Source organism: Gymnogyps californianus, chromosome 13, assembly GCF_018139145.2.
Source record: "Gymnogyps californianus isolate 813 chromosome 13, ASM1813914v2, whole genome shotgun sequence".
Classification (NCBI taxonomy): Eukaryota; Metazoa; Chordata; class Aves; order Accipitriformes; family Cathartidae; genus Gymnogyps; species Gymnogyps californianus.
In genome coordinates, this window is record NC_059483.1 from 15136033 (window position 1) to 15162778 (window position 26746).

The 26746-nt window shown below is 34.4% G+C and overlaps 1 protein-coding gene across 1 annotated transcript in view; it reads left to right on the plus strand.

Annotated features, from left to right (window-relative positions):
• Window positions 1-26746, plus strand: part of ERC2 (ELKS/RAB6-interacting/CAST family member 2) — a 396230-nt gene that overhangs the window by 197666 nt on the left and 171818 nt on the right. The window contains exons 11-13 of the mRNA XM_050904885.1: window positions 14980-15117; window positions 23638-23778; window positions 24334-24474. Of these exons, the coding sequence (XP_050760842.1) occupies window positions 14980-15117; window positions 23638-23778; window positions 24334-24474 (420 nt within the window). The remainder of the gene's footprint in view (window positions 1-14979; window positions 15118-23637; window positions 23779-24333; window positions 24475-26746) is intronic.

Consider the following 26746-nt stretch of genomic DNA (forward strand, 5'->3'; position numbering starts at 1 on the left):
CTTCTAGTACAAATCAACATAGCTGTATTGAATTCATATAGCCATCTTTTATTTATAGTAGCTAGGGGGCAGGCCTGTTATTTTTACTTTCAATGTAAAAATTTTTACTATTACAGATTTTTTTTTTCCATTTAAAATTATTTTCCATTTTTAGGGCTTCCCTCTTCCCTCTTCAACCTGTCTGCCCCCTTATTCCTTACTCTGAGAGTAAGGAATTGTAAAGTTTAATATTTTACTCTGTTGATTTTAAAGAAGTATTATTATTTAGAATATTTTACCAGAAAACTAGGAAAAAAGAGAATATTGGAAATCTCAGAAATAATTTTGTAAGGCTGTAGGAAGAGCTATGTAATTAAGGATTAAAGATGACAGAGCAGTTTTAAAGCGCTATACTTGCACTTTTTTTTCTCTTCAGGAGTGAAATGTCTGTGGTTTATAAGTTCTATACAATCAATTTATCATTTAGAATTAAGAGCAGTACACTTATCTGAAAGTCTCTGAATTGAAGAAAGAATACTGAGAGTTCTCTATGTTCTGGAACAATCAAATAAAGCTTACATTAACTCTCAAGTGAATTATCTGTCTGTACTTTTGAAGTCTTTATACCAAATATGTTTAATATTGTCATACAGTTCTATGTAAAAGGCATGTTATGAAACTATTAATATAAGGAGATATATAATTACTGTTATAATGTAATTTATGGCCAGAGTCTTCTAACAAAATTAGTTGTAGCATGCTGCAGTGAATGTTAGACATTTGCTATACTCATAATTGTATATGGTCTGAGTTACACTGTCCTGTAGAACAGTGTGATGTTTAAATGTGCATTTATTTTGCTTTTGTCTAGACTTTTGTATCTTTTATAGCTTTCCATTGGAATCAAAACTATAGGGGTTGCTTAAATGAGAGATGTATTGAGTTTCAAATTCAAACCTTACAAAGCATGTTAAACATTTCTTTAAACTTTCCAGGAAAGGAAATAAAGGTATTCTTTTCTTTCACTCAAGCTGGTGATTTAAATGGTAACCTTAAGCACTCAATGGAAATATATAGTGGTGTTAGTAAAAACAAAACAGATATTCTGAAAGTATTACAATGCATATGTACATAAATTAAAAGTATATGAAAAATAGGCAAGAAAAACTGGGAGACTACAGATTATGATAGAGTTTAAATTTGGTGTTAATTCTTTATCTGGATTGTCCACATAGATGTATATGATATCTCAATGGAGCAGTGGCTTTCTAGGCTAGAAATATTTTATTATAAACCATAGTTCTGGATTGAATATGGAAAAAATGAACATAAGACAGCAAAAATAAAAGTAAAAAAATCCTTCAGGTAATAAAAAAACCTCCCTGCATTGATTGAAGTTGATTGAAGAATTATGAAAAACGATAAATGGGCAACTACAGTTAAGATGAGGGGGACTGACTTGGAGTGAGAAGGCAGATTTTTATCTCTGATATGGCCTTCTTCAATATTTTCATTTAGAAAATATTCTTCAGTATTTCAATTAGGAAAAAAAAAAGTTTAAATGCAGATGGGAAAAAAGAAAGCCTGAACTAGCCTGAAAAAGAAGTTTGGAGTGTTATTGCCAGGAGGCTGAAGGGAGTGCCAATATTTCTGTCCACAGAAATACTGGGTAGCAGAACAACAAATGATAACCTCTCTCTAGATGGCCTTTGTGTCATCCCACCTGAAAAACCATGCTTGATTTCAGATATCTCATTGTCAGAACAATGATGTGAATGTGAAAGAGCTAGACAAAAAGAATCATTAGATACCTGACAGGTACAGGTATCTGGCTAAAACTAGTAGAGCTTAGTTTTTTATTCTAATATTCTGAAGTTATAAATATCACAAAAGTGGAGAAATTATTTTGGACAGTGTAAAACTTAGAAAATGAGTAGCATGAAGTCAGATTGACAAGGAGATCTGTTAAGTGATTGGATAGCCTTCAAATGGGAAAGGAAATTAAATTACCATAGTTTTTTCAATGCTAGGTGTAACATAGGCCACAGTCCTGGAAAGGATCTTAGAGTATCATAGTGTATTCCACTGGCCACAAGCAGGATTTGAAGGCAATTCTTACAGTGAATGAAAACATTGCATTTTCTCTAGGGATTAAGCCAGGCTTCCAGCCTCTCTACATCATAACCTGCTCAACCCATTCACTTTGAAATGAAGTACAGTTTGTAAGGTTTCTGCCTGTTATTCAGAACTCTAGATGATGGCTCCTTTCTGTAATTAAAAAGAAAGCTTTTTTCTGGATGTTTGTCTGTTTTCCTATCTTAATAATTTTCCTAAGTATGTAAAATCATAACTCAGGATAAGTTATGGTAAATCATTCCTTCTGTTATTTTTCTAAACTCTTTTTAGTCTTTTACTGCTGGAGATTGTTACAGTTTTACTGCTTAGTTTTCATTGATTTATCTTCTCATTAGTTTATCAGGACTATATTGCTCTTTAATAACTACATTGAATTTAATAAACATATTGTGAAATGAAATGATTTTATTTAAAATGAGGTAATATGCTTTTTAGCTTCTTTCTTGTGATACTTTGGATACCAAAACCTAAATCTGCTTTCAGAACAGATTGGTCATCTATTTTAAAGCTTATGTTATTTTTCTGTTTCTGTGTATGTTTCCCTTTATATATCTGTGTATTTTAAAATAATGCACACAACATGCACATCTTGTGCTACTTCCCATTCATGTTATCCAGCATATTGATTTCTCTGTGTTCATTGCTCTGGAAGACTTCCCGTACTACTGTCTAACTGGCTCTTGCTCTCTTTCTGCAGCTCTTGAGGTGCCTATTCTTACTCTATTTCCTTTGTAGCTTCCATTTTCAGTATTCCCTGTTGCCCAACACTTGTCTATACAACTTATCTGCTGCCTCTCTCTTCCCATCGTCTGTTAACTTTTTTATGAGACTTGCTGTAATTTTTTAATCTGGGCAGAGGCCCCCAAGTCTTTCCAACTGATACAGACATAATAGAAATGACAAGATACAAACTAAAAGGTATATCACTGTTCATCTTGAATGATTTGTATTAAAAGTATAAGTATGCCAAAGCAGCTTTTTTTCTACATGTGAGTTTACATTAGAGTATATTAGAGTATATATACTTCTCTGGCTTACATACAACATAGCGTAACAGTTTTCCATGCAAAATCTTCTTGAAAAATTCTTGTGTAAGCTAACATATCCTATTTTATATGCACCTATACCATATAATACAAAACTGGCCATGAGTAACAAATCGTCAGATGTCTTCAAATACCTGAAAGGTAGGATTGAGCAGAAAGGTATGATTTTTCATGGTTAACTTGGACAAGTAATACAGGTCATATTTTCAGGTGCTCTCAATGTGCAATTGGGCTAGACTTCAAAAAAAGTTCAGCAATCAGTCATTACCCTGTAACATGTAAAGTGTTGTGAGTTGTAGGAATTCATACCCAAACAACCCAGCTTGAAAATCTGGCCTGAATATATACAGACAGTTGTTATAAGAAGCATGAGCTTGTTAAGAATGAATGTCCACCTCTTCATGTATCATAACTGGAATTATGTGTTAGTCTATTTTGTATTATTATATTTACTATCTGGAAAATACCTATTGCATTTTGAATTATATCGCAATAAATACATATAATGAGAGCAAAAACTTTTCAATGGATGTCTCACAAGACTGTGAGTCCTGCTTAGAAGAGTCCAAGAGTCAAGCTGTTTTGTTCAGAGAATTTATTGGTCCCTGAAGAGAAGGAGACAGAGACTGAGTATTTCCAGATACACAAGTGGATATTATCAGCCCAGGCTTCTTTTGGCTAGCTTCCTCGTGAAGGTTAATTTTAGCGTTAAGTTCCAGCTCTTTCTCAGCTGGAGTCTGGCAACAGAAGCCAAGCTTTCAGTCCAGGAGCTCCTTTCTGTGTGACAGCCTTCTCCTCTCTTGGCTCAGTTTGCCCACTGACCTGCTTTTATAGCCCTGTAAAAGTATCAGCTGACTTGAGGGCAGATCCCTTCCCTAAGCAGCCCTAGGGGAGTTTTCTTCTCCTCTCTGTATGAAAACTCAGTACACATGTCTTCTTTCTTAATGCTTGTTGATTCCTCTGAATCCTTCCTGTACCTGTACATTTGAATCCTGTATTATGGAAGGAATCTAGAATCTCACAGTAAGTAAAAATGGGTGAAATGTGGAGACCAGTGACGAGTGGTGTTCCACAGGGGTAGGTATTGGGACTGGTGCTGTTTAATATCTTTGTTGGTGACATGGACAGTGGGATTGAGTGTGCCCTCAGCAAGTTTGCTGATGACACCAAGCTGTGTGGTGCAGTCAACATGCTGGAGGGAAGGGATGCCATCCAGAGGGACCTTGACAGGCTTGAGAGGTGGGCCCGTGCGAACCTCATGAAGTTCAACAAGGCCAAGTGCAAGGTCCTGCACATGGGTCGGGGCAGTCCCAAGCACAAATACAGGCTGGGCGATGAGAGGAATGAGAGCAGCCCTGAGGAGAAGGACTTGGGGGGTGTTGGTTGACGAGAAGCTCAACATGACCTGGCAATGTGTGCTTGCAGCCCAGAAAGCCAGCTGTATCCTGGGCTGCATCAAAAGAAGAGTGACCAGCAGGTCAAGGGAGGTGATTCTCCCCCTCTACTCCGCTCTCGTGAGACCCCGCCTGGAGTGCTGCCTTCAGCTCTGGGGCCCCCACCATAAGGACGACAGTGACCTGTTGGAGCGAGTCCAGAGGAGGGCCATGTAGATGATCAGAGGGCTGGAGCACCTCTCCTATGAAGACAGGCTGAGAGAGTTGGGGTTGTTCAGCCTGGAGAAGAGAAGGCTCCGGGGAGACCTTATAGCAGCCCTGCAGTACCTAAAGGGGGCCTACAAGGAAGCTGGAGAGGGGCTTTTTACAAGGGCATGTAGTGATAGGACAAGGGGTAATGGCTTTAAACTGAAAGAGGGTACATTTAGAGTAGATGTAAGGAAGAAATTCTTGACTGTGAGGGTGGTGAGGCACTGGAACAGGTTGCCCAGAGAGGTTGTGGGTGCCCCATCCCTGGAAGCATTCAAGGCCAGGCTGGATGGGGCTTTGAGCAATCCAGTCTAGTGGAAGGTGTGCCTGCCCATGGCAGGGGGGTTGGAACTAGGTGATCTTTAAGGTCCCTTTCAACCCAAACCATTCTATGAAATATTTCCTGCAGTGATTGCACAATAAACAAACATGCTTGTTTTGGAAGAAGAAAAGATACTTATCACTTTTGATCCCCAACTTTAGTTGCATTTGCTTCTATTTATTGATGCAATAGGATGCTCTCAGTTTCTACATGTACATGAGATAGTAGACTGATGTTTCTGAGTGTAGAATAAAGAAACTTTTTTTTTCTAGTCACATATAACAGCACTTTAGTGCAGGTACTGACCAGAGAATATGACTGCATATTACCACTAAATTATATACATTTTCTCTTAGTGATCAAAGGTTCATAGGTTCTTTTCCTTCTTTAGACTTTTTTTGTCCTCTCTTGAATTAAGGGGCGTATATATTTTCTTTTTCCTTTAGGTAAACTTTCAATCCTATTGGATTTTTTTTGATACCACAATGATAATTCTGTGCTGTTTTCCCTAAGATTTTACGAATACTCAGTTGATACTCCATACGTTTAACTGAATCATATAGAACATATAATGACATGGGAAATACTTGCACATTATGTGAGTAGATCTCTTGATTCTATCACTGACTTATTTGCTTTCCTCAGCCTACTTTAGGAAAGTTTAATTACTGTGTAACATCTGTTCAGAAGCCTGATATCAATGTAAATTTCATGTCTTCATTAATCATATCCTTTTTGTTCTTTGCAGCTTTACAACCATACTGTGGTGAATGTGTTGAGTGGACTATCAAATGGATGGATAGACAGAGTGAACATATGGGACTAAACTGTTCAGTAGCAAGAATGTCTTCTAGACCTTAAAATATCCCTGTATTCCTAAATCACTTGCTCCTTAGGACAGAGATTTGTTGTAAGCAAACCAGACAAAACAATTCCAGTAAGTCACAATATAAAAGCAACTATTGGTCCTCTTCAGGTGACAGAGCCCTACAGCTATGTGTTTCTGTGACAGCTAAGAGGGGTTCAAGGGCTGGAATTTTGTTTGTAGAGCTTCTGTGGAAAGTGGGCTTCAGGTACTGTAAGTCTGTGAAGACCTTATTTCTTTTCAGGTTACTGTACCTGTGAAGTATGTGAGAATTTTGAAAACAGTTCATTTAGTTATCAACTAATGGGAAAAGGAAATGTAAGAAATACATTTCCCTATTATTTTATGGAGTTCTGATAAAGTATTTGCAATCAACTTCAATAGATCACTGCAATCATACTATACTTCAGACATTGTAAAAATACAAAAATATAAATAAAAGTATGAATTCTTCTGTTTTCCCTTTCCAGAATAACAATTAAGTATTGGGACCAATTATTAATATTTCATAGAATCATAGAATCATTTAGGTTGGAAAAGACCCTTAAGATCATTGAGTCCAACTGTTAACCTAGGTATAAAAATTGTATATGAAATTTTCAGCCTTATTTGTTTGTTTAAAATGAAAGAAAAAGCAAATCAAACCTGAAAGCCACACTGGAAAATAAGTATCTGAATTCTCATTAATGCCTTTGAAAATACCTCAAACTTTACAGTTTGAGAGAAAAAGATATCAAAGATATTGATGCAGAGCTTGCTGCCATTACTAGTAATTCAAACAGTAAATATAACATCTACAAGCAGAGGAATACCCTGTCCTGGTTATTCTGCTCTCTCCTCCTGGAGACCTTGTTGGCGCTAGTGGGTTATTCAGCATGAAACAGAAGAATTGGTAGAGTTCTGGTTGACAGTTTATTGATGAGATAACCGCTTCTGGTGCTGCCATCTTCTTCTAGTTTTTATCTTCATGGTTGTTAGAAAATTATGTGTCCATTTGGTATTTTTTTCTGGGCAGTCTTTTGTTGAGTGTCTCTTGTTCAGAGATGATACTAATTTTTTTGCAGTAAAGGCATTTGACGACATAGTGGTGGAAATGGCTGAAATATTTCAGACTTCAGTTTTCAAAAACATATGCACACTGACTTTGAAATTATTTTAGTTCTCTGTATTGTAGGTTTTGGTTTTGTTAAAGTTGTGTATATCTTGAAGTAGAACTAAATGTAATCCCAAGAAGGCTTGAATACACCATTTCTCATATTTTTTTAGAAATGTTTTTTGACTTGATTTCTCTTAGGTATGTAATGTTGATCCTTCTGATCAAAGAAAATTATAACTGCCCTTTTTCTTTTGTGTTTGATGCTGCTGCCAAAGTTTGTTACTTACTTCTTCATATCTTTTATACCTCTCCCTTCCTATCTCCTGTTCTTTTTTTCTTCATTTCATTCCTTGAAATTTCCCATCTCCAGATGTCAGCATCTGTGTAAACTCTTGTTTTTGTTTGTCTGGTATTTTCTTTATGTTCAGTTGCTACTACAGCTTTAGTGTTCAGTAGTAAGAGCATCATTTTTTCATCCAAAGTACTGTTTTCTGTATTCTGGTCTTTGTTTGCATATTTGGTATAATTTTCAACTCTTTTTGAGGTGTGATGTCATCTTTGCCTTTCATCTTCAATGTCCAATTTCTCTCTAATGGTAGTATCTTCAGAAATTTTTCTTCCTTATTCAATCGCATAAGGAGTTAGCCATACACACTGCATAGCTTATTTCTTTTGAAGAGTGTATGCAGTTGATAATCTCTGTCTCATGTCTTGTTGACACTACTGTAATTTTACACATTCAGCTTCATAAATTGTTGCTTGTGAATAAACAAAAATGAGTTGCCCTCTCTTCTGCATTATTTCATACGGGGTGCAAACATATAATATGCATCTCCATTATATCAATTTGTTTTTCTGTTAACTTCTTATGTGGGTTAATTTGCAGTATGCATTTTAATGCTATATTTAGTACGTTAGTGACAGTTTTTGCAGGTTAACAAGAAATTGGAGATAAATATGTGAGTGAATAGCTTTCCTAAAATCTTGGATAGTCCTGGAATACAAGTGGTAACAAACACGAAGCAAGCACTCTTTTCTCTAGCTCAGAATTTCAGCTGAGTTCACAGTGCTCATTTTTTGAAAAGAATTTATTCTAGCCACTGAGCAAGGCAGAGATCAAATTCTCATGCAGTCTTTCACAACTGTCTTTACACAGAGCCTTGCCTAACAAAATTAGTCGTACTTAGTATGTTATCCCAAGACTTGACATTTGTTCTCTATGAAATGGTACTCTTGGCTTACTTAACATGTTAGTGCATATTACAAGGGACAGTGTAAATCCATGGGGTATAGTTTCCCTGTAAGTTCTTGGTTGACAATGTTAATACTGGATAATAGTAGCATTTTGTAAGTATAGAGAAAGGTATGTCTTAGGTAAGGTATTGGTTTGTATTTTTTTATTGGAGCTATTTTATACAGAATTGTTTTAAAATGGCATTATATACATTAATACAATAAATAATGCAATGTTACCCAACAAAATGTCATGAAAAACAGAGATGAATTGATTTCACTGAGAAAAAACTCATGTCACAAATGCTTCAATTTCATTTGTGAAATGATGTAGTATTTTATATTGCAGTATTTCTGTGAAGACACCAATTAGAATTTGAAGGCTTATTTTACTTAAACACTGTATAAACTAACATCCTCCTGGCTCAAATCACTTGCTACTTTGTTAGAGACAAGTTCACATGTAAAGATTAGCAACTTGGAACGAAACAAAAGGGAAGATGATTCTGTTATATTGGATAAAATGGGTACGGCCAGGTGGTTCTTAATAATGTAAATGTAGTGGATAAAGAAAAAAAAAGTCTTTGATAGTATAGGAATAATGAACAACCATAAAAGTAGGTTTTCAAACCACAGTGTTAATCTGATCAGCTATGTAATCCTAACGGCAAAAACTCGATGAGCTTGAAGAAGCAGAAAATATGTTGTATAGAAATGCTGTAACTTTGGAGGGAAACAGTGTAAGCGTACCTAAGGAAAAATATTCTGTTTACCTTTTTTTCTGGTTTCTTATTATGGTCTTCTGTCTTTTTCTGTTTTTTAAGCTTGTCAAGTAGAGCAAAATTCTGAAGGATTATTTTCTTTCCTGCTTGGATTATGTGAGTTGGGAAGGTTGCAATAGGGTAATTACTTGCTCGTGCCACTTCTCTATTGCTCTTGTCATCAGGTTAATGTGAGGGCTGATGTCTGAAGCAGCATTTGCTTCATTAGCTCCTTTGTGACAGTCACTGTGCAGCTGCACTTTGCTACTTTGAACTGTAGTCCTGAAGGAAGTTTGAGGTAAAAACTATTCAGGCAGATCAATCGTCTTTTGTGAAAACCTTGCAGACCCATTGATTTGGAGGCTGCTTTCTCCTTGGGCACACACTGTATCCATGGTTGGAAATGTAGTTTTACAATAACCTAGAGGGTTATGTAAAATTTATGGACAGCTTTACAAATACCTTTACTGTCTCTGATTTAGTAATCCACTGTCATATTGACAGTGTAGGATTGAGCTGGTCATATGCTTTGGGCCATCTAAAATCTCTGATGTTTAAGAAAGTCTTGTGGGGCAAAATAATGAAAGACTATAAAGCTAAAAGATACTATTGAACCATGAGATATGTTGTAATCTGAAGTAAGTACAGTGCTGCTGTATTACTCCAATTTGGAAAATATAAATTTGGAAGGTAGTAACAGGAAGGTACTCTGAAAAGATTTTAAACTGAGAACGTATTGTGCAATAGGCAGCTATAGGTAAGAAGATTTATTCTGTTGAGAAATAATCAAGCATTTTGGTAGCTATTGGAACTGCTTATGAAATCCAAGAGTATTTTATCATGTCATGATAAGATTAGCAAGCTTTTTTCCAATTAACTTGGTAAAGCCAAAGATTAGCGCAAATCTTATACTTTAGTAAATATATTTAGTTGCAAGCATCAAAACCCCATTTTATAATATTTTAGAGTTTTATATTATAGTATAATTTTTCAATATAACATTTATTTTAATTTTTAGAATCTAAATGTATATGTATTTTGACTTTTGAAAAAAATATTCCTAATTAATGCTTGGCTGTCTACCTACTTAAAAGGAAGAAAAACAAAGTGAAAGTTAGTGGTACTGAATGATGAAGCACTTTTGGGGCTAGTCTCTTTCAAAACAAAAGACAATTCTGCAACGTCAAACTGTTGAAGCAGAAGTTGCCCTTCAATGAACTCATTTTGTTAATTGAAATCCTGCTTGAACTGAAAAATGTATTTAGGTCATATCATGAATGTTAGTGGAAAGCTATGGAGCCATAGCTTCCCCCTCTTGCCCCAGAGGCTGAAACTTCAAATAGCTGCTGTAAAGCCTGTTAATTTTAAAATACTTTGACTGACTTGATATTTAGTAACTGTACATCATTCAGTAAAGATTTTTGGCTAAAAATCTATAGTGCTTTCCAAAAACTATACCTCTGTACGTTGAGCTTTCAGGTAGTAATATTTTTACAGTCATGGTAGGGAAAAATTCAGTTTTTTCTGGGTATTTAATTACAAATTATGCATGCACACACACACATAAATGAATGGAGATGTTAGGGCATCTGTAGATACATCTATTTTACTGAGTCACTACCAAAGCTGGTTTTATGTTCTGTGATATACCAAGATGTTTCTGAAAAGGACCATATGGACAGAACATTTATCCTGAGTCTTACTAATAAAAATAAATTGTGTGTAAGTAGACATTTAGAGTATTTGCATTTGAACTATACCTAACTATTTTTTTCTGTTTCGATTAATAGTTATGTGTTTTTGTCTTTTGTTATGTATATCTATGAGGCAGCAGCTAAAGTCTGAGAATGAATACTAAGATTTAAAGTAGTCATAGTTAATGCTCATGTTGGATGAATGCTATTATTTATTAAATCTCTTTTTCTCGTAATTCCATTAACTGTTTAAAGTAGAATGTAACAGTACTTGGGAAATTGTTCAGTAGAATTTGTTTTCTTAAAATAATAGTTTTTTTTTTTTTTAGTAAGTAATGAAAATGATATATACAAAAGTTCTGTTTCCTCCCCTGTGTTTCAATTTTAAATTTGAATTAAACTAAGCTTATATTATTGATCTCCTTCACTGGAACAGACATGACCTGTGCTTTAATATGAAACAAATCTCAAAGAGTTCTGCCTGGAGAAATTTAGAATAGAGCAAAATGAATTTTAAGATTAAAAAAGCCAGTGTTACGAAACACTGGTTGTGGGGGTTATTTAAAACTCAAATACAGAGCAGAGTGGAAAATATATGGAGCTAAGTTGAAGTATATGGCTTTATGGTTTCACTAGCTAGGCCTGGGAAGTCTGATAAATTCTCTCTGTCTTAAACTCTCTTATAATGCATATCTCTAAAGGCAAATTGTTATAGCATGGAACATTTTCTTTGATTATATAATTTTCTTGCAAATTCCATAGTACACTACCTTAATTTTGCTAATGAAAGTAATTTTCTTTTGAGAACTTGGGTTACTGTAGAATTTTAAAGCCTGTCTGTGGGTGAGATTTGATTTAATCCCTTGAGTATTTAAGATGCATTCCTGAGACTGTCGCCAAAAAGTGACAAGATTAACACTTTTAGTTTATTGACAGGTTGCCTCATAGGAAACACATTGATCTGTAAGGGTATTGTTTTTTAAAAAGGAATGAAGTCTGTCTTAAACTCCGGGAATATACACACTTTGTGAAATACAGAAAGAAGGGAGCAGTTTCTTTTCATAGAGCTCATGGCACAGGGACATAGCAGTTTACACAGGTAAGAATTATATGTTGACAAAACTACACACTAACTAATTTCCTATCAGATAAAAATATAAGTGCTTGAGGATTAAGAAAGTCTTAACAGTCCCTGTCATAAATTGAATTCAAGCATGCTCAAAAGTAAGTCATTATTCAGCAGTAAAATTGTACCCTTACATATATGCCTGTACCCAAATATATGTTGGAGAATGACAGAGGTTACCAGAGGGTTTATTGTTCTTTCTGGGTTTAAAAAACCCAGGAAGAACTAAATCATATCTTGTGTTCAAAGATTTTAGCGTGTGAGACTGCTCAATCTCTTTGTCTCCTGTAATCTTTTTGAGAGAACTCTTTGTGATGAGCTAGTCATAAAAGCTTGTCTGCATTAGCAGATCTTTACTAATCCCGTGCCCATCCCAACAAACAAACAAATACTCTGTGGTACTGATTCTACTTTCTCATACGCCAGTGTGGTCCTGTTCCCATCAAAGTATTTCCTTCAGATTTATATAGCACAAATAGAAGAATAATCAGATCCTTTCCTCTTATTTTATCTATGGACTACGCATTGAATGACTTATTTTAAAGCAGTTGTGATTCAATGGGGATGTTTTTAATTTGCTGTCTGTTCTCTTTACCTCTGAGGAAAGAATTTTGTAAATGCTGAATAATTTTAGAACATGTTTTCTTGGTTAAGGGTTGGATCATATTTTAAATTAGTTTTAAGAGGAAAGAAATCGTGTAAATGCTGTGGAATTCAGATAAGCACTGTGCATGGGAAATAAGTACTTTAATTTAGTAGGGTGCCTGGAATTGGTAGGTCAAGCTGATGATAATAAAGGACCAGATCTTAACTTTGTTTTATAAAACATATAATCAATATTCACTCTGCTGTTTTATTTCCTATTTGCCTGAGAATTTATTTTGGTGAAGCTGAAATGTGCAATTGCTTAAGTATTCCACAGGGTGTCATGAGGTAGTTGTTGAAATCATTAATACTTGGATGAAAGTAAAGAAGAAAACATAGAGTGCAGTCCTCTGAATGCCAGTTAATGTAATTTTAGATGTGACTAATACACATGCCATAAAATAAAAAGTTCTTAACTCATTAACACATGTATCTTATTTCTCTATCTGTATAAAATATACACACGAAGAAAAGTATTACGAGAGGTCGTTTACAAGAGTGAGCTATTCTATGTCAGGTCTTCCCAAAAAACCTTTCTATATATACCTTAGTATTTTATAGTTTACAGAGCAAGTGGAATCTTTGGCCCATAGCAGTAATATGACATACCAAACTATGTATATAAAGAAGAAAAAAAAAAAGAAGAAAAAAAGAAAAAAGGTACAATACTTGTATTTGCCATACTGTTATAACAAATTTCTAATTGGAATGTGCTCCTCCAAATTTGCTTTCAAATTTTATTTTACTTTTATTTTTATTTTTATTTAAGTTCTTTTAAAATTTAAATTTATTTAAACAAAGTTTATACAGTGCACACAGCTGTACTGTGGATTTGATTTGTTAATTATAGGTATATATGATGTCAAAACTTAACTTCAGGCTTTTTTTCCTGCTCATGTATAATGTAGTAGGAGGAGAATTTTTACCAAACTACGCCCCAAATTAAAGTGTGTTTGATTATACTGATACATGTTTGCGTATGGAGACCAAATTTTTATTGACATAACTGTTGACTTCTGTGGAGCTGCACATGCATTGAATTCAGCTTCAGGTTTGTAAAAGAATCTTTAAATACAATTTAACAGTAATTATGAAGGATCCTGCTTCTGTTAAAATCTGAATTGCTTTAAATGGAAATGACATCGGCCATGAGAAAAATTACATTACTTTATGAAATGAACAGCAAAACTTCATTCATTTCAGTAGCAACAGAACGTGATTCAAAGTGTAAAATCACTGATGAAAGTAAGAATTTGAATCTCTGTTGACAATAATAATTTGTCTAATTTTACCTGCATATTTAAAACCAGTTTTGAACAAATGATACCTTATGGATTTAGGCATATTTTGTCATATTATGTAAAGTGGCATACTAAAATAATAGACTAGTTAATTTTCTTGTTACTATTTATTTGTGCTAAGTATTATGGAACAAATTTTGGTTTTATGCCAGTGGCATAATAATGAGTGGCACTGAGACCGTGGGATGAAGGGAGGTTGATTCTTCTGACAGAGAATTAATAAAATTTTACACATATGACGTACCACATGTCCTCTCTGCATTAGGCCCAGAAGGTCATAGTGCCTTACAGCCATAGAAGGTGATTGCCATGACGATCAGAAGCTGTGTGCTTTTATTCAGATTTGCTTCCAAAATCCACAAGGTCCTGTGGACAATTTTTTGTGCAAAACCTTTCTGACTTAGTTATTATAAATCATGACCTGTTTAACAAACCAGTGTGTTTATAGGTACCTTAGCAGCATGTTTAAATACTTGCTAGAGGAAGAACTAGACCCGTTTAAAGCACTTTTAATATCCGAAGTAGTGACATACATTAAATCTTCATGGAGATGAAGAAAGTGAACGAAAATGGTGGCCTTTGGGTTGTTTGGGGTTTTTTTGTTTCTGGGTTTGGCTTTTTGAAATATAAACACCCTGATCTCTGTCCAGGTGAGGTTCCTTTATAGCAGGGCATTGTGGAAGAAGAGGTTTTTAGATAGGTAGGTTATCATCTTTCTACGTCTCAGTTTAAGGCTCACTGAACTCACTTTGCCTCTCCCTTTCTTTGTCCTTCTTATTGCAACTAGAATAATCTAAAGGGGTAATTCCACGCATACTTTGAATTACTGAGATAATGCAGTACCTTAAACTAAAGTGATTAATATCAGAAAATATTTCAATAATAAAATACCTGACTGCACTGAGATTTTTGCTATAATTTATTAGAAAATGATATTTTTTAGCAAAGGAAAACAAAATAGAAAGGACAGAAGTTAAAAACTGTTGATATTATACCATGTAAAAACTTGGCAGTATACTGAGGCGTATGTATCATATGTGATATGTATACATTCAATTGATCCTCGCACCCAAGTCCCTCTTTGAATGTTAAGACAAGGTTGATGAATATTATCATCTGTTTTTATTTTCAGATTGAAAATCTACAGGAGCAACTTAGGGACAAAGACAAACAACTAACTAATCTAAAAGACAGAGTGAAGTCATTGCAGACGGATTCTAGTAACACAGACACAGCACTAGCAACCTTAGAAGAAGCTCTATCAGAAAAGGTAATGTTTTCTCATGGAACAGCATTATGTGCTGCTCTTGTGGGTGAAGTGTGTCCAGAAAATGTCTTTTTAAGTTGGTCTGGCACCTGTAACAAAGCCTATGGGCCTTGTCAGGAAAGTAGGTGGCTCTGTTCTGGTAGGATGAGCAAGGAGTGATTCCCGGCTAATGAACTGAAACAGGACTCTGAGGTAAAGAAGGATGTCCTTTTAAATGGGGACGGAGTAAATGGCCCAGGACATGGGAAGATTTTCCCTTAGTCAATGGGGTGAGTGGTTGTTCCCTGAAAGAACTGAAAGGCATGGACACCTGACTTAAAGAAGGTAGAGTTTTGGGTATTTTTATGGCTTTGTGATCTTGATCATCCTGTTCTTTTGTCTGTTAAGCAGAGCCTCACTGAAGAGCCCACAGCAAGTGACTGTACCAACTGTTACCTTGGCTTGCTGTTTAGCACTATTGGTTTCCTACACTTAATTTATAAGAGAAACTGTATGTCATAAAAAAATGGAGAATTACTTTTTTTTTCTTTAAAAACTATATGCCTTTAATTTGAAAATACCTAGCAGAAGGGATAAATCTGGACTGTTTAAATTAGTGGCAACATTCCTACCAGTTTCAGTGAGGTCAGGGTTTTTCTTCCAGTTAACTTTGAATATGAGGTAATCCAAGTGAATTTATATGCCAAAAAAATTAGTACAAGTATCCGCTTTTTGCAGCTCACAGATCTTAATATATATCACTTAAATGTGCACAGGTGAGCGCAACTGATTAAAGTATTATGTGCCATTCTGCAGTGCGTAATCCTATGAAGGTATTAATGACTGTGTAAGACTTTAAAATGCCACTGTGGCGTTGGCACTAACACCTAAAATGCTAATTGGATTTTTGGTGTCTTTGTATGTTTCATCACCTTACTAACATTTGCTTGGTCAACAACAGTGAAAAAAGTTGGCATTACTATTACTTCTGTGGCTTCGTATGGATAAGTTTACAGCATTTATGCAGTAAAGAAAGTTACACACATTTTGTTAATCTTTCGCTGCTAATCTGGACACAGTGCTCACCAATCTCACAGTATATTATTAAAAAATGACATGAGGTACTTTTAAATCTGTTTTTCCTCCTTGTAAACTATCTTTTCTGGATTAGTCTACGTTGTCACTTTCCCAAAATGCTCATAGAGGCAACTGAGAGTTTAAAACAGTCCTTTAACCATCATGCTACTGTTGTCAATGTAGAAAGCAGAGTGAGTGTCACACTGCAAACTTGCCACTTCTCCTGTGCAACTGAGCATGAAGTAGATAATCAAAAGCCAAAGAAACCTCGTATCCCATTTTCTGCCTCAGCTGTATCTGCAGCACTTCAGAGAAAATGCACTTATGCAATACTTCTTAGCTGGGGTAATTTGCTAAGCTGCAATCTGTCTTCAATTGTAATGTTATTTTTCTGTTGAAAATATTAAATTAATGACAATTTGCCAGGGTTTGTAGTAGAAGCAGCTAGTGTGGAGGTATTGAATAGATCATGTATAATAGTCTTCTCACTACCAGAAATACAAAAGATTAAGAAGTACTGGGTTAAAACCTAACCCAAATTGATGAGTGGCAATTAGTTGTCTTCAAGTCATTTTGTATCAGTACCATTCTAAAATCTGTTGAAATAAATGTAAACTAATAAAGAAATGTAAAAGTTTTTATAATTTTGAAGAAGTTTCATATGTGTCTGAAAATAAAATATTATATTATTGCCAGACATACGAATTGTAAAATTTTACTAAACTCAGGATGCATTATTTTTTAATATCGTAGTGAGGATTTGTCCCAGAGTTTGTTTAAAAATTGTGCTATAGAATTTCTTCGTGTATATGATAACTTGAAATGTGACAACACTAGAGACCCTGATGGTATGGAAATTTTGTGTCAAGCTTTGTTTGATTGCTGTAATAAAGGTTCAAAGTCCGATAAATATGCTAGTTTTAATGTTTTGGAAAAATTAGATAAACTTAAATCCTTCTCTGAAATGTATTTTTGCAATTCATGTCTACTTCATTTGGAATTGCATGGATATATATGAACAGACACTTTTTAAAAAAAACTCAGCGTGATTAGTGGTTTTTCCAAGTGGAATTGATTAGAACTTAGGGTCCCTAAGGTTGAATTCTGTACAAAGTAGTCACTTTGCTTACATACAGTCAGCTGAGAATGGCATCTTTCCTGCAGTGTTTGCAGGCTACTCCGAGACACATATACAATGAATACCATGGGATGTTTTCCTCTGCCACAGAGACTTCTGTCTTTTTGCAGCTGATGAAGGCAATGGTATCTTTTGTAAGCCAATGCTTTTGAGAAGTCGCATGAAGCTGAGTTGTGCTGTGGTTTCTAGTGACAGTTTCAATCACTTACGGAGAGATGGTTACTTATAAAAGCTAAGTGGCAGTATATAAAGGGAAGTACTCTATATATTAGTGATATGCTTATCGTTCTGTATTACTTCAGAAATGCTACTTTGTTAATCTAAGGAAAAGATTATTAAATAATAGCCTTTTTCTACAAATGAGCTTTATAACTTTTAATGTGTGACCAGCCACTGTGTGGTACTGGGAGATCTTTTTACAGTTGAGGAATAATTAGTATATTAGATAAAAAAAAAAAAAGGAGGAAAGCAACACTGCAGAGTAGAATTAATATGAGCTTTTGAGAAACAGGGTGCTTGATCTTAGAGCATTAGACACAATGAGGAGGAAGTTTCCAAGGTAAAAGCATATCTGTGTGATTTTGATTGTTTATTGTACAGAGAAATCATGCACAATTTCTTTCCCATTGTAACTTTCTTGAAGGCCACGCTTTCAAGGGTAGGTTTCTCAATCTTAAGTGTAGTCTCTGGGATGTACTTATACCTTGAAAGAAGCCAGCAGGCATCTTCTGGAAGTTCCAAATGAACTATTATGTCTAGCTTTCTTGTGTCTTCTGGCAGCTAAATACATTGACAGTTTATGTTTAGATATGTGTCGCATTCCTATTTGTGTCCAGCTTTCCGATTCATCCTAGCTGCAATCAGTGAGTAACCTTTCTTATCCCTGTTCCTGTCTGCAGTAGCATTCTTAAGACTTACAGGCTTTATCAATAGTTATTAACTTTTCCACTGCAAATACTGGTAGAAATATGGAATAGATTTTTGTCCAAATGGGACAAAACAAGAACGCTTAGTGATAGTTTCTTATTAACAAGTGCATCAATATAAGTACTTTTATCAATTTAAATTTGTAATGCTGTCAAGAAAGGATGCTGCTTTCATTCAAGAATACCTGATTTCCATGGAAATACAATGTTTGGTTTTTGTTTGTTTGTTTTTCCTAGAAATTATATCGGACCTACTTTGCAGCTATATCATCTTGTTTTATACTCTGAGATTAGGCACAATTTTTGGCTTTACTTTAATTCTTTGTCAATTCAATAGTTTTTAGAATTTTCATTTAAAAAATAATGAAGAAAATACTCCGAGAGCATCATGGTAAGCTCTTTTAAAATAGAAATCAAATTTATTTATACCAGTTTAGTTCACCAAAATTCACTAAAATTGAATTTAATTGCTTTTCTTAGTTTCTATGGGAAGAAAAAAATATTAAAACATGATCATATGATATGAACGAATTACGAAGCTATTTTTAAAATCCAAAACTGAAATGTTTGAGCATTTATGTTTTTCTTGCATTGTTCTTGAAAATACTCAGATTGAGATTTTGGCTCTGAATTAGAAAATATGGCTCCTTATTCTTCATGAAAATAGATTTTTCCAAGTATCTGTCTCTGATTTTCTTTTTCTTTTGTATTTAGTGATTAGGTAGCTTGGTAACACTAAATAAGAAATTCCTGTAGACATCATAAAACAGCATCAAAATTTCCTGAAACAGACTCCTTTTTAATCTTTGTATTTTTCCAACAATATTGCTGATACAATTTGTTCTCTTGTCAGGAATCAGAAACAAATCAGCACAACTTTAGTCACTTTTTGAGTGCGTTTTAGAACTAAACTGAAAAAGGTATTCATTCAATTCTTTACCCCTAAGTTTGGAGCCTCTCCTAAGCACTGATAATTCTTAACAACAATAAAGGTTACATTGCAATAAACAAAAAATAACTTTACTCCTATTAAAAAAAAAGGTTTGAAAATCAGAATATGCAAAAGTGCTATCAGCTTCCTTGATGTTTTAACAAGAAACTTTTCAAAGAATATCTCAGCTCTTGGACTGGCCCAAAGCAGCTCAAGAGGTTGCTTTCATGAAGCTGATATTTATAAAGTTGGTCCTACTGTAGCAGCATACAGCAGATAAGCAATTGAGTATGTGTCTGATAATAGAGCTATATGCTGTGGCAATTCAGTTCCTGCTTCTGTGATAAAGTGCAAATAGATTAGACCTGTGAGGTCCTAGATTAGTGCATAAGGAAAACTTGCCAATGCAAATAAGCCTGAAACAAGAACACATTGTTGGGATTTCTGCAAGTTAGCTGTTAATCAAGTAAAACATGGTATATTAGGGCCTTTTAACACGTTTTTGACATTTAGCCTTATGCAGCTGACAGATAAATTAGTCTTCTTTTGTGATTGACTGAGAAAAAATTTATACTGTTCATTAATAAGATGAAATAGTGTTATGTTTAATTTCTTATAGAAGAAAAAAATCATTTAGGTAAATAAATCTTCAAGAAGGAATTGGTATAAAACTAAGTCTGAATATAACTAGGTGGATTCTGAATGGTTATTAGACTATTCCACTTAGTGGAGGCTGGCATTTTAATCTTAATATTCAAGAGATTAAGAATTTATATTATTTGTCACTAGGAATAAATTTGAAGTTATTTAGTATCCCATATCATCCCTTTCTTGCATAATCCATATAGCAGAAGCCAGCTAATAGTAAAATTAAAAACAACCCCAAAACTTAGTACATTTGCTGGTTTGTCATTTGTGTAATACTCAACAATATTGCTGTTGAAGGACCTTCATTCTGAATGAACACATTTCTACCTGAAATCCTGCCAGGTGTGAGTCAAAGTGAGATTTTGCCATTGGGCTAAATGAAGCCAGGAGTCATGTACATCTGCAATTCCGGGGGTCGCGGTGCATAGACAGTTGATGCTGTCTTGGAAACAGATTTAATTACCAATAGCCTGCTACCTTTAGTTTTGACCATACGTTTTTTACTCTATGCCAAGTGGAACGTAGTATGTCATCAATGTGTGTTTCCTTCTGAATGAAATAACTAGGGTTATGAGTTTTGTATGAGTAGTCAACACTGTTTTCTGTGAAGATTCTTACAGTAATGCTAATTTGGTAATATGTATGTTCAGTCAGCTAGATTGTAAAAGGGAGTCCCTGATGTCAAGCGAATGCTAGAGGCAAAATGAAAGTAGGGCTATGAACTTCCAGCCCTTTGAGAAGGTTTTCCTTAGGAACCAGGTAGCAAAAAATAACTATACCAATATTCTTATTACAAGATTATTCAGTATAGTGCTGATTATTTTCCAATGTCTGAAAGATTCAAAATACATTTATTTACAAACTTAAATATAACTCCTTATTTGGTAAAGATCTTTATCTAATTGTTTAAAACCTTCTAATAATATTTAACATTGATTTTACTAATACATATAATTACAATATAAAATACTCAATGTGATGCATTTTAAAAAATTTTGACTATTGGTGAAACAAATTATTACAGCTGGAAGCCAGTATTATATAACTGGAAGAAAAAAATTAATTTATCAGAGGAACATAAATGTTGGAAATGGCTCTATAACGAATATATTTGAAATATATCACGTTTTGCACTTAGGCCTAGTTTCACATCCAATAATAGACTAGTCATATAGCAAGCATCTATGAAGATTAATAGCCCACATCTGCTTTTGATACTTGATCTTAACAGCTCATGTTGCATAATAAAATATGTTGCATCATAGCTTACGTTTGCTATATAAACGTAATGCAGAAGTAAATTAATTTTTAAATATTTAAAATAAAAATAAGGAAATATAAAAATTAAGATTTAAATTAAAATTCTAATATGCTTAATTGCACTTACACTTGGGTCTACAATTAGCTCTCTAATAAGCAACCACAAACATTAGAGACATTCCAAATAAGTAAAGATCCATATGAGAAGCTGAATTTTTCTATTTCTTGAATTGGAATTTAAATATTTTCAGGGAAATGCATAATCTATTAAAGTCAAATTGATTTAAGTGTAGCCAAGTTTTAAATCAGTAATTTAAAATAATATTTATTCAGTTCATACAGAAACTGATTACCAGTTTTAAACTTTGTACATGCAGATAATATGGCATTTAAATGATAGGAGAGTGAATAAATGGGAGATCTTCAGCAGATGCTTAGTGAAAGGCAGATACATAGAAGCTGAAAATACAAGGGGACACTTACGGAAAACTTCTTCGTGTTCTGAAAACACTGTGTGTTCCATTTTCTAGTAAGTATTTCCTTTGCTATGCAGTATGAAAGGAGGAACAGACAACAAGCAGAGGCAATGGACAATTGTCAGCTGATGTGGTCAGTGTTACAAAGGGATGAATTGTGAAAATGGGGTGAGAGAGACTGAGCAGAAGAGAAACAACAAGTGTTTGAGGTACAGAATCTAGAAGATGTCTCTGCCTATTCCACAGAACCAATGAGACCGGAAAAGACTTCTGGAGATTATCTAGTCCAACCCAGCTGCTCAAAGCAGGGTCAACTAGAGCAATTTGCTCAGGATCTTGTCCAGCTGGGTTTTGAATATCCCCAAAGTTGGAGACTGCTGGGATGAAAATCACAGCCTTGAGTTGAGGCTCTTTTTTATGCATATAGGTGTTGACAGTTGGCTTTTTGCAAAATACGTCTTGAGCTTTAAAAAGCACAGAAGCAATCTTCAGAAGATCCTCTAGGGCTTGGAGGAACATCATACCTAGTGTATGGAGAAAATGAATGAATAACCATGATTGTCTGAAGAATATACGCTTTTTAAAAGTGCTGTTACTACTTCAGCTAACTTTGATGATGAATTAATTGTTTTCTTTCATTATAATAACTAAGTTTATTACAAATCAGAATGGGATATACAGCTGCTGAAAGGTTGCTTGCATTGTAATGTTTGTTGAGATACAATAACCACAGCTGAGAGTATATTGATATGGGCAAAGGTGAACTTCGTGTGTGTGTATCTCTCTCTCTCTCTCTCTCTCTCTGTGTATATGTATATCTGTATCTCCAGTGTGTGTGTGTTTGTATATATATGGCAGTATAAGGAATCATGGACAGAGGGAATTAGCATGAGATTTTTCTCTCTTTCTAATAATATTAGGCTTCCCTCAGCCTTGTCCAGTTCTATGAAATAGTATTTTAACTATTGATCCCACTTTTAAACTTCTTGGAGATTTCAAGCATAAGTACAAAAGGACTTGAATAGTATCTGTGAGCATGCTGATGGTTCTACCTGAGCCACGCCACTGGTGGTGTAGAACTTCATCAGTCAGGATGCAGTTTTGTCCCATGTAGGTTTAACTTTCCTAAATGATGTTGCTTCCACTGCCCCCTGACTACCACTTCCAAAATGATACTAGTAGTTCCCCTGATACTCTGCTTAAATTGACCTATTCCCAATTCAAATGCAATTCTAGCAGTTATTTTATTTTACCCTAAATATTTCTCTCTGATTAGTATTTGCATCCTTCAGGTATCGGTAGAAAGTGATTTTGAAGAATGTAATCAAAGCTTAACAAAACCATACTACTGCATCTGCTTTTTATATTTCACCCTTTGAATTCATCACCCAATCCTTGACTGGTGATTTTCAGCAATCCTTATAGTAGTAACTGGAAGTCAGCAAAATATTTAAAAACGTGGTTGTGTTTAAATGTGTGTAAGGTTACTGTTAATTAGATGGAGAAAAATCTTCCTTTGGATATTGTAAGTTGTATCAGGGTACTTTTTCTGTGTCTTGGACAACTTTTGTTTTTTGTCCTCTCAAAGTATAATACATGTAAACTGTAAGTTACTGATAGTTAGCAAGTGATTGATTTCTAATTAGATTTGGAACCTTGAAAACTTCTTGCAACCACTATAGAGGCTACTAGCATTCAAAAAACATAACCAAATTCAAGCTGAGTAAACCAGTCATGGCCTCTCTGTTTTGAACTTTTATTCAAGATGTCAATCGCTTATGAATACAGGAAATACATTACTGAGCTGAATAATCTTCCATGTCTATCACAAGACTAAACATATTCATATTAGTATAGATATTTAATGAAGTTTCTGTACTATGTTACTCTTATCAAGTATTTAAAACCTTGATCTGATGCTTTTGAAATCAAGGGAAATCTTGCATTGACCTTAATACCATTAACTCAATCATTCTCTGCTTCTGAAGGTTGATTCTTCTAAGTGCTACTTAATGTAAAGAAATTTTATTCTGTCTTTTCTTAAAATGATTCCCAACTTTTCCATTTTGCAATTCTTTCCCTTGTTAGGAAAGAATAATAGAGCGCTTGAAGGAGCAAAGGGAGCGAGATGACAGAGAAAGACTTGAAGAAATTGAATCTTATAAAAAAGAAAACAAAGACCTGAAGGAGAAAGTTAATGCTTTACAAGCTGAACTGACAGAAAAAGAGGTCAGTCTTTTCAGTAAAATCTATGTTCTGTCTATGTCATTATGATGAAAGAAAGTGCATTAGGATTACTCTTGAATCATTTTAAGTACTGAAATTCTGCCACTTCAGTGGTCAGCTTCTGAACGGCTATTTTCTTAAGAATTCTTCGTAGTCCTCACTTTTGTACATAAAATATTGCTTCAGTTTTTGCATAGTTGTGTGTGTCATTATCTCTACTTTTTCCTTTACGTAAGCCTCCAGCAGGTGCAAATATTCCATTGTTGCTCCTGTTTTCATTTGTCAGTTAGAGGAATAGACTTCAAAGTAATTGTACCTCCAGAATATAATGTCAACTTGTCTGTATTATGAATGTTTCTATGTTTCACTGCATGCCAGCTCCTGTGGTTCCAATTGGTTGTATTCTCAAAATGGTGTCTTTTGCTATCAATGCTTATCTTTGTGTCAACTCTTTTTGGGGAAGGGGAGGGGGAACAGGATCCAAGTGATTACTAAGTTGGCAATAAGTTAGTGTCCTGGTGACTAGGAATTAACTTTTTACTCTTGATCATTTTTCAGTCTAGTTTAATCGATCTCAAAGAACATGCATCTTCATTGGCATCAGCAGGGCTGAAAAGAGACTCCAAACTTAAGTCTTTAGAAATAGCCATAGAACAAAAGAAAGAAGAGTGTAGTAAGTTGGAAGCACAGTTGAAAAAGGTAAGTTCCATCTTCAACCAACCAACAACAATCAGAAAAACAAAAATCAACATCCCACCCTCTCATTTTGAAAAGATGAGCTTATTTACTCTTCTGGAGTAAATCTAAAGTCTACCCATCTTATGCTGTTTGCTGATGCTTGCATCAAGTACTGCTAACTTTTTCTTAAGAGGCTTGTACCAAAGCCACTAGTGAGCCTCAGAAATTATCTTGAATACCTATATGAGGGAATTCTGAGAAGCTGCTACAAATAGATGAACTGGGAGCAGGACATTGGAGGGAAAATAGAAGGGCAGAAAGAAATTCTCAAACCAGCAATTTGTATGTATATAAGTTTATACCACTTTTAGAAGTAGACTGAAGTGTTTGTAGCATGGGACAAAATTAAAGGCTCATCCAAGAAATGCTGTACTTCCTAATCAAAAAAATTCTGCTTCCAAAATGGAAACTCTAGCTAGGTTTTATTTTGGCATTTTTTTGGCTTTGTTGGTGAACACATGTTTGTGATAAACTATGCATTATTTTGCTTAATTATCTCAGCTAGCAATTCGGTATTTTTATTCAGCAAGTAGTGGAAGCAAGCATTTAAAGGAAAACATACAAATCCTATATTTTATAACATGGTTTTATTTAAATTGATGCATTAAACTACTTTTTGCTTAAATGATTTGCAAGTTTGTCGATGCCTTTTCTACCATACATTGTTTCTTTGACCTTTTTCTGTGTCATTTGGTAGTGTCTGCTCTCATTGTTCGAACACCAATCTCATGACGTATTTGACGGGTTTAGGCATTATGTTTGCCTTCTGCAATTCATGACTAAGTGTATGTCAAACATTATTTTTTTACATTGATATCTAATGTTTCATTTTCTAGAAAGAAGTATTTATTTGTTCTATGAATGTTACCGCCATTAGGATAATATTCTGACACTCTTTTTACACAGGTTGAGTAGTATCTTGCTCTGTGTTTAAGCATTGTTTCAATAGCCTTACCTGTGAAGAAGGTATTGCAAAGTATAAAGGATACCATAGTGTAAACCGTATACGAATATGTGCAATTAGGTGCCTGTGTCACATGTTTAGTTGTGAAGAGGAAGGAAGGGAAGGGAAGGAAGGGAGTCTTTTTCAATAAACATATAAAACAGCTTTTAATGGAATCACAACTACTTTAAATGTTTGATAGCTTATAAATGCTATTGATGTCAGAATTAAAATACCCAAAGAAGCTATTTCTCTGGAGGTCCTTTATTTTGTTTTCTTTTGTTAGAAAATGTTTGTTTACTTTGCACTTCACTACAAAATATACGTCATTACAATCTGAAATATCTTATTTTCTTCATTTAAAAAAAAATAGTTAAAAAAACCCTAAAAGCACAGATCACTTAAAAAAAAAAAAATCAAAATCCTCTTGCAGGACTTGAAATCCTAAGTCAATCTTTTATGACTGTACATATAAACACATCATACAGTCATGGAAAAATAAGCACTTATAAAAGTCAGAAAGTGTCTGGGACGTCTTTCGTATAAAAAGGGAGTATGTTCTCTGTGTATAAATACAAAGGATTATTAAATGAAAGTTGAAAACATAATAGTTTTATTATATCATAAATACAGCATAAAGCCCCAATGGAAATTCACCCAACATTTGTAGGAGACCAGGTATTTCCACAATAAAATATAGTTACAACCTTCTTTGTGGGCATGTTTAGTTGAACAGAAACAGTGACTGTTAATGATAGTAGACTCCAAACAGTAATTTTCAATTCACATTTTCTCTAATAAAATACTTTATGTTCAAACCTGTAAATATCCTGTGTTAAAAGTAATTGGTCCCCAGAAAACTACCTTCACCGTGTTTTCACTTCTTAGGAAACTAACTGAAACAGAAATCTGGGTTATTCTTGCATGTGTCTGAGTTAGAGTAGGAGGGAACATCAACATAGTCAGGAGTAAATTAACCTGCATGTCCCATAAGTGTGCTTATGTATGAACATTAACCACTATAGAACCTAGAAGGAATGGGCACAGTTTATATCTCTTTTTCAAAAGTGACTCCAAGGGGCTGTCTGTTACTTTGAGAAATCTGAATGCAGCTTACACATTATTCCTCTCTCTAAAAATACCATAGAGAAGGCACTTTTCATTATGGTATTGTAAAATCATTATAGTTTAATGTTGATTTATATGTTTTAACAAATTATACTAATGAATATGAAGATAGTATTCTGTGCACATTTGCTAGGAGTTAGTTTTCCATGAGCAATAATGGTA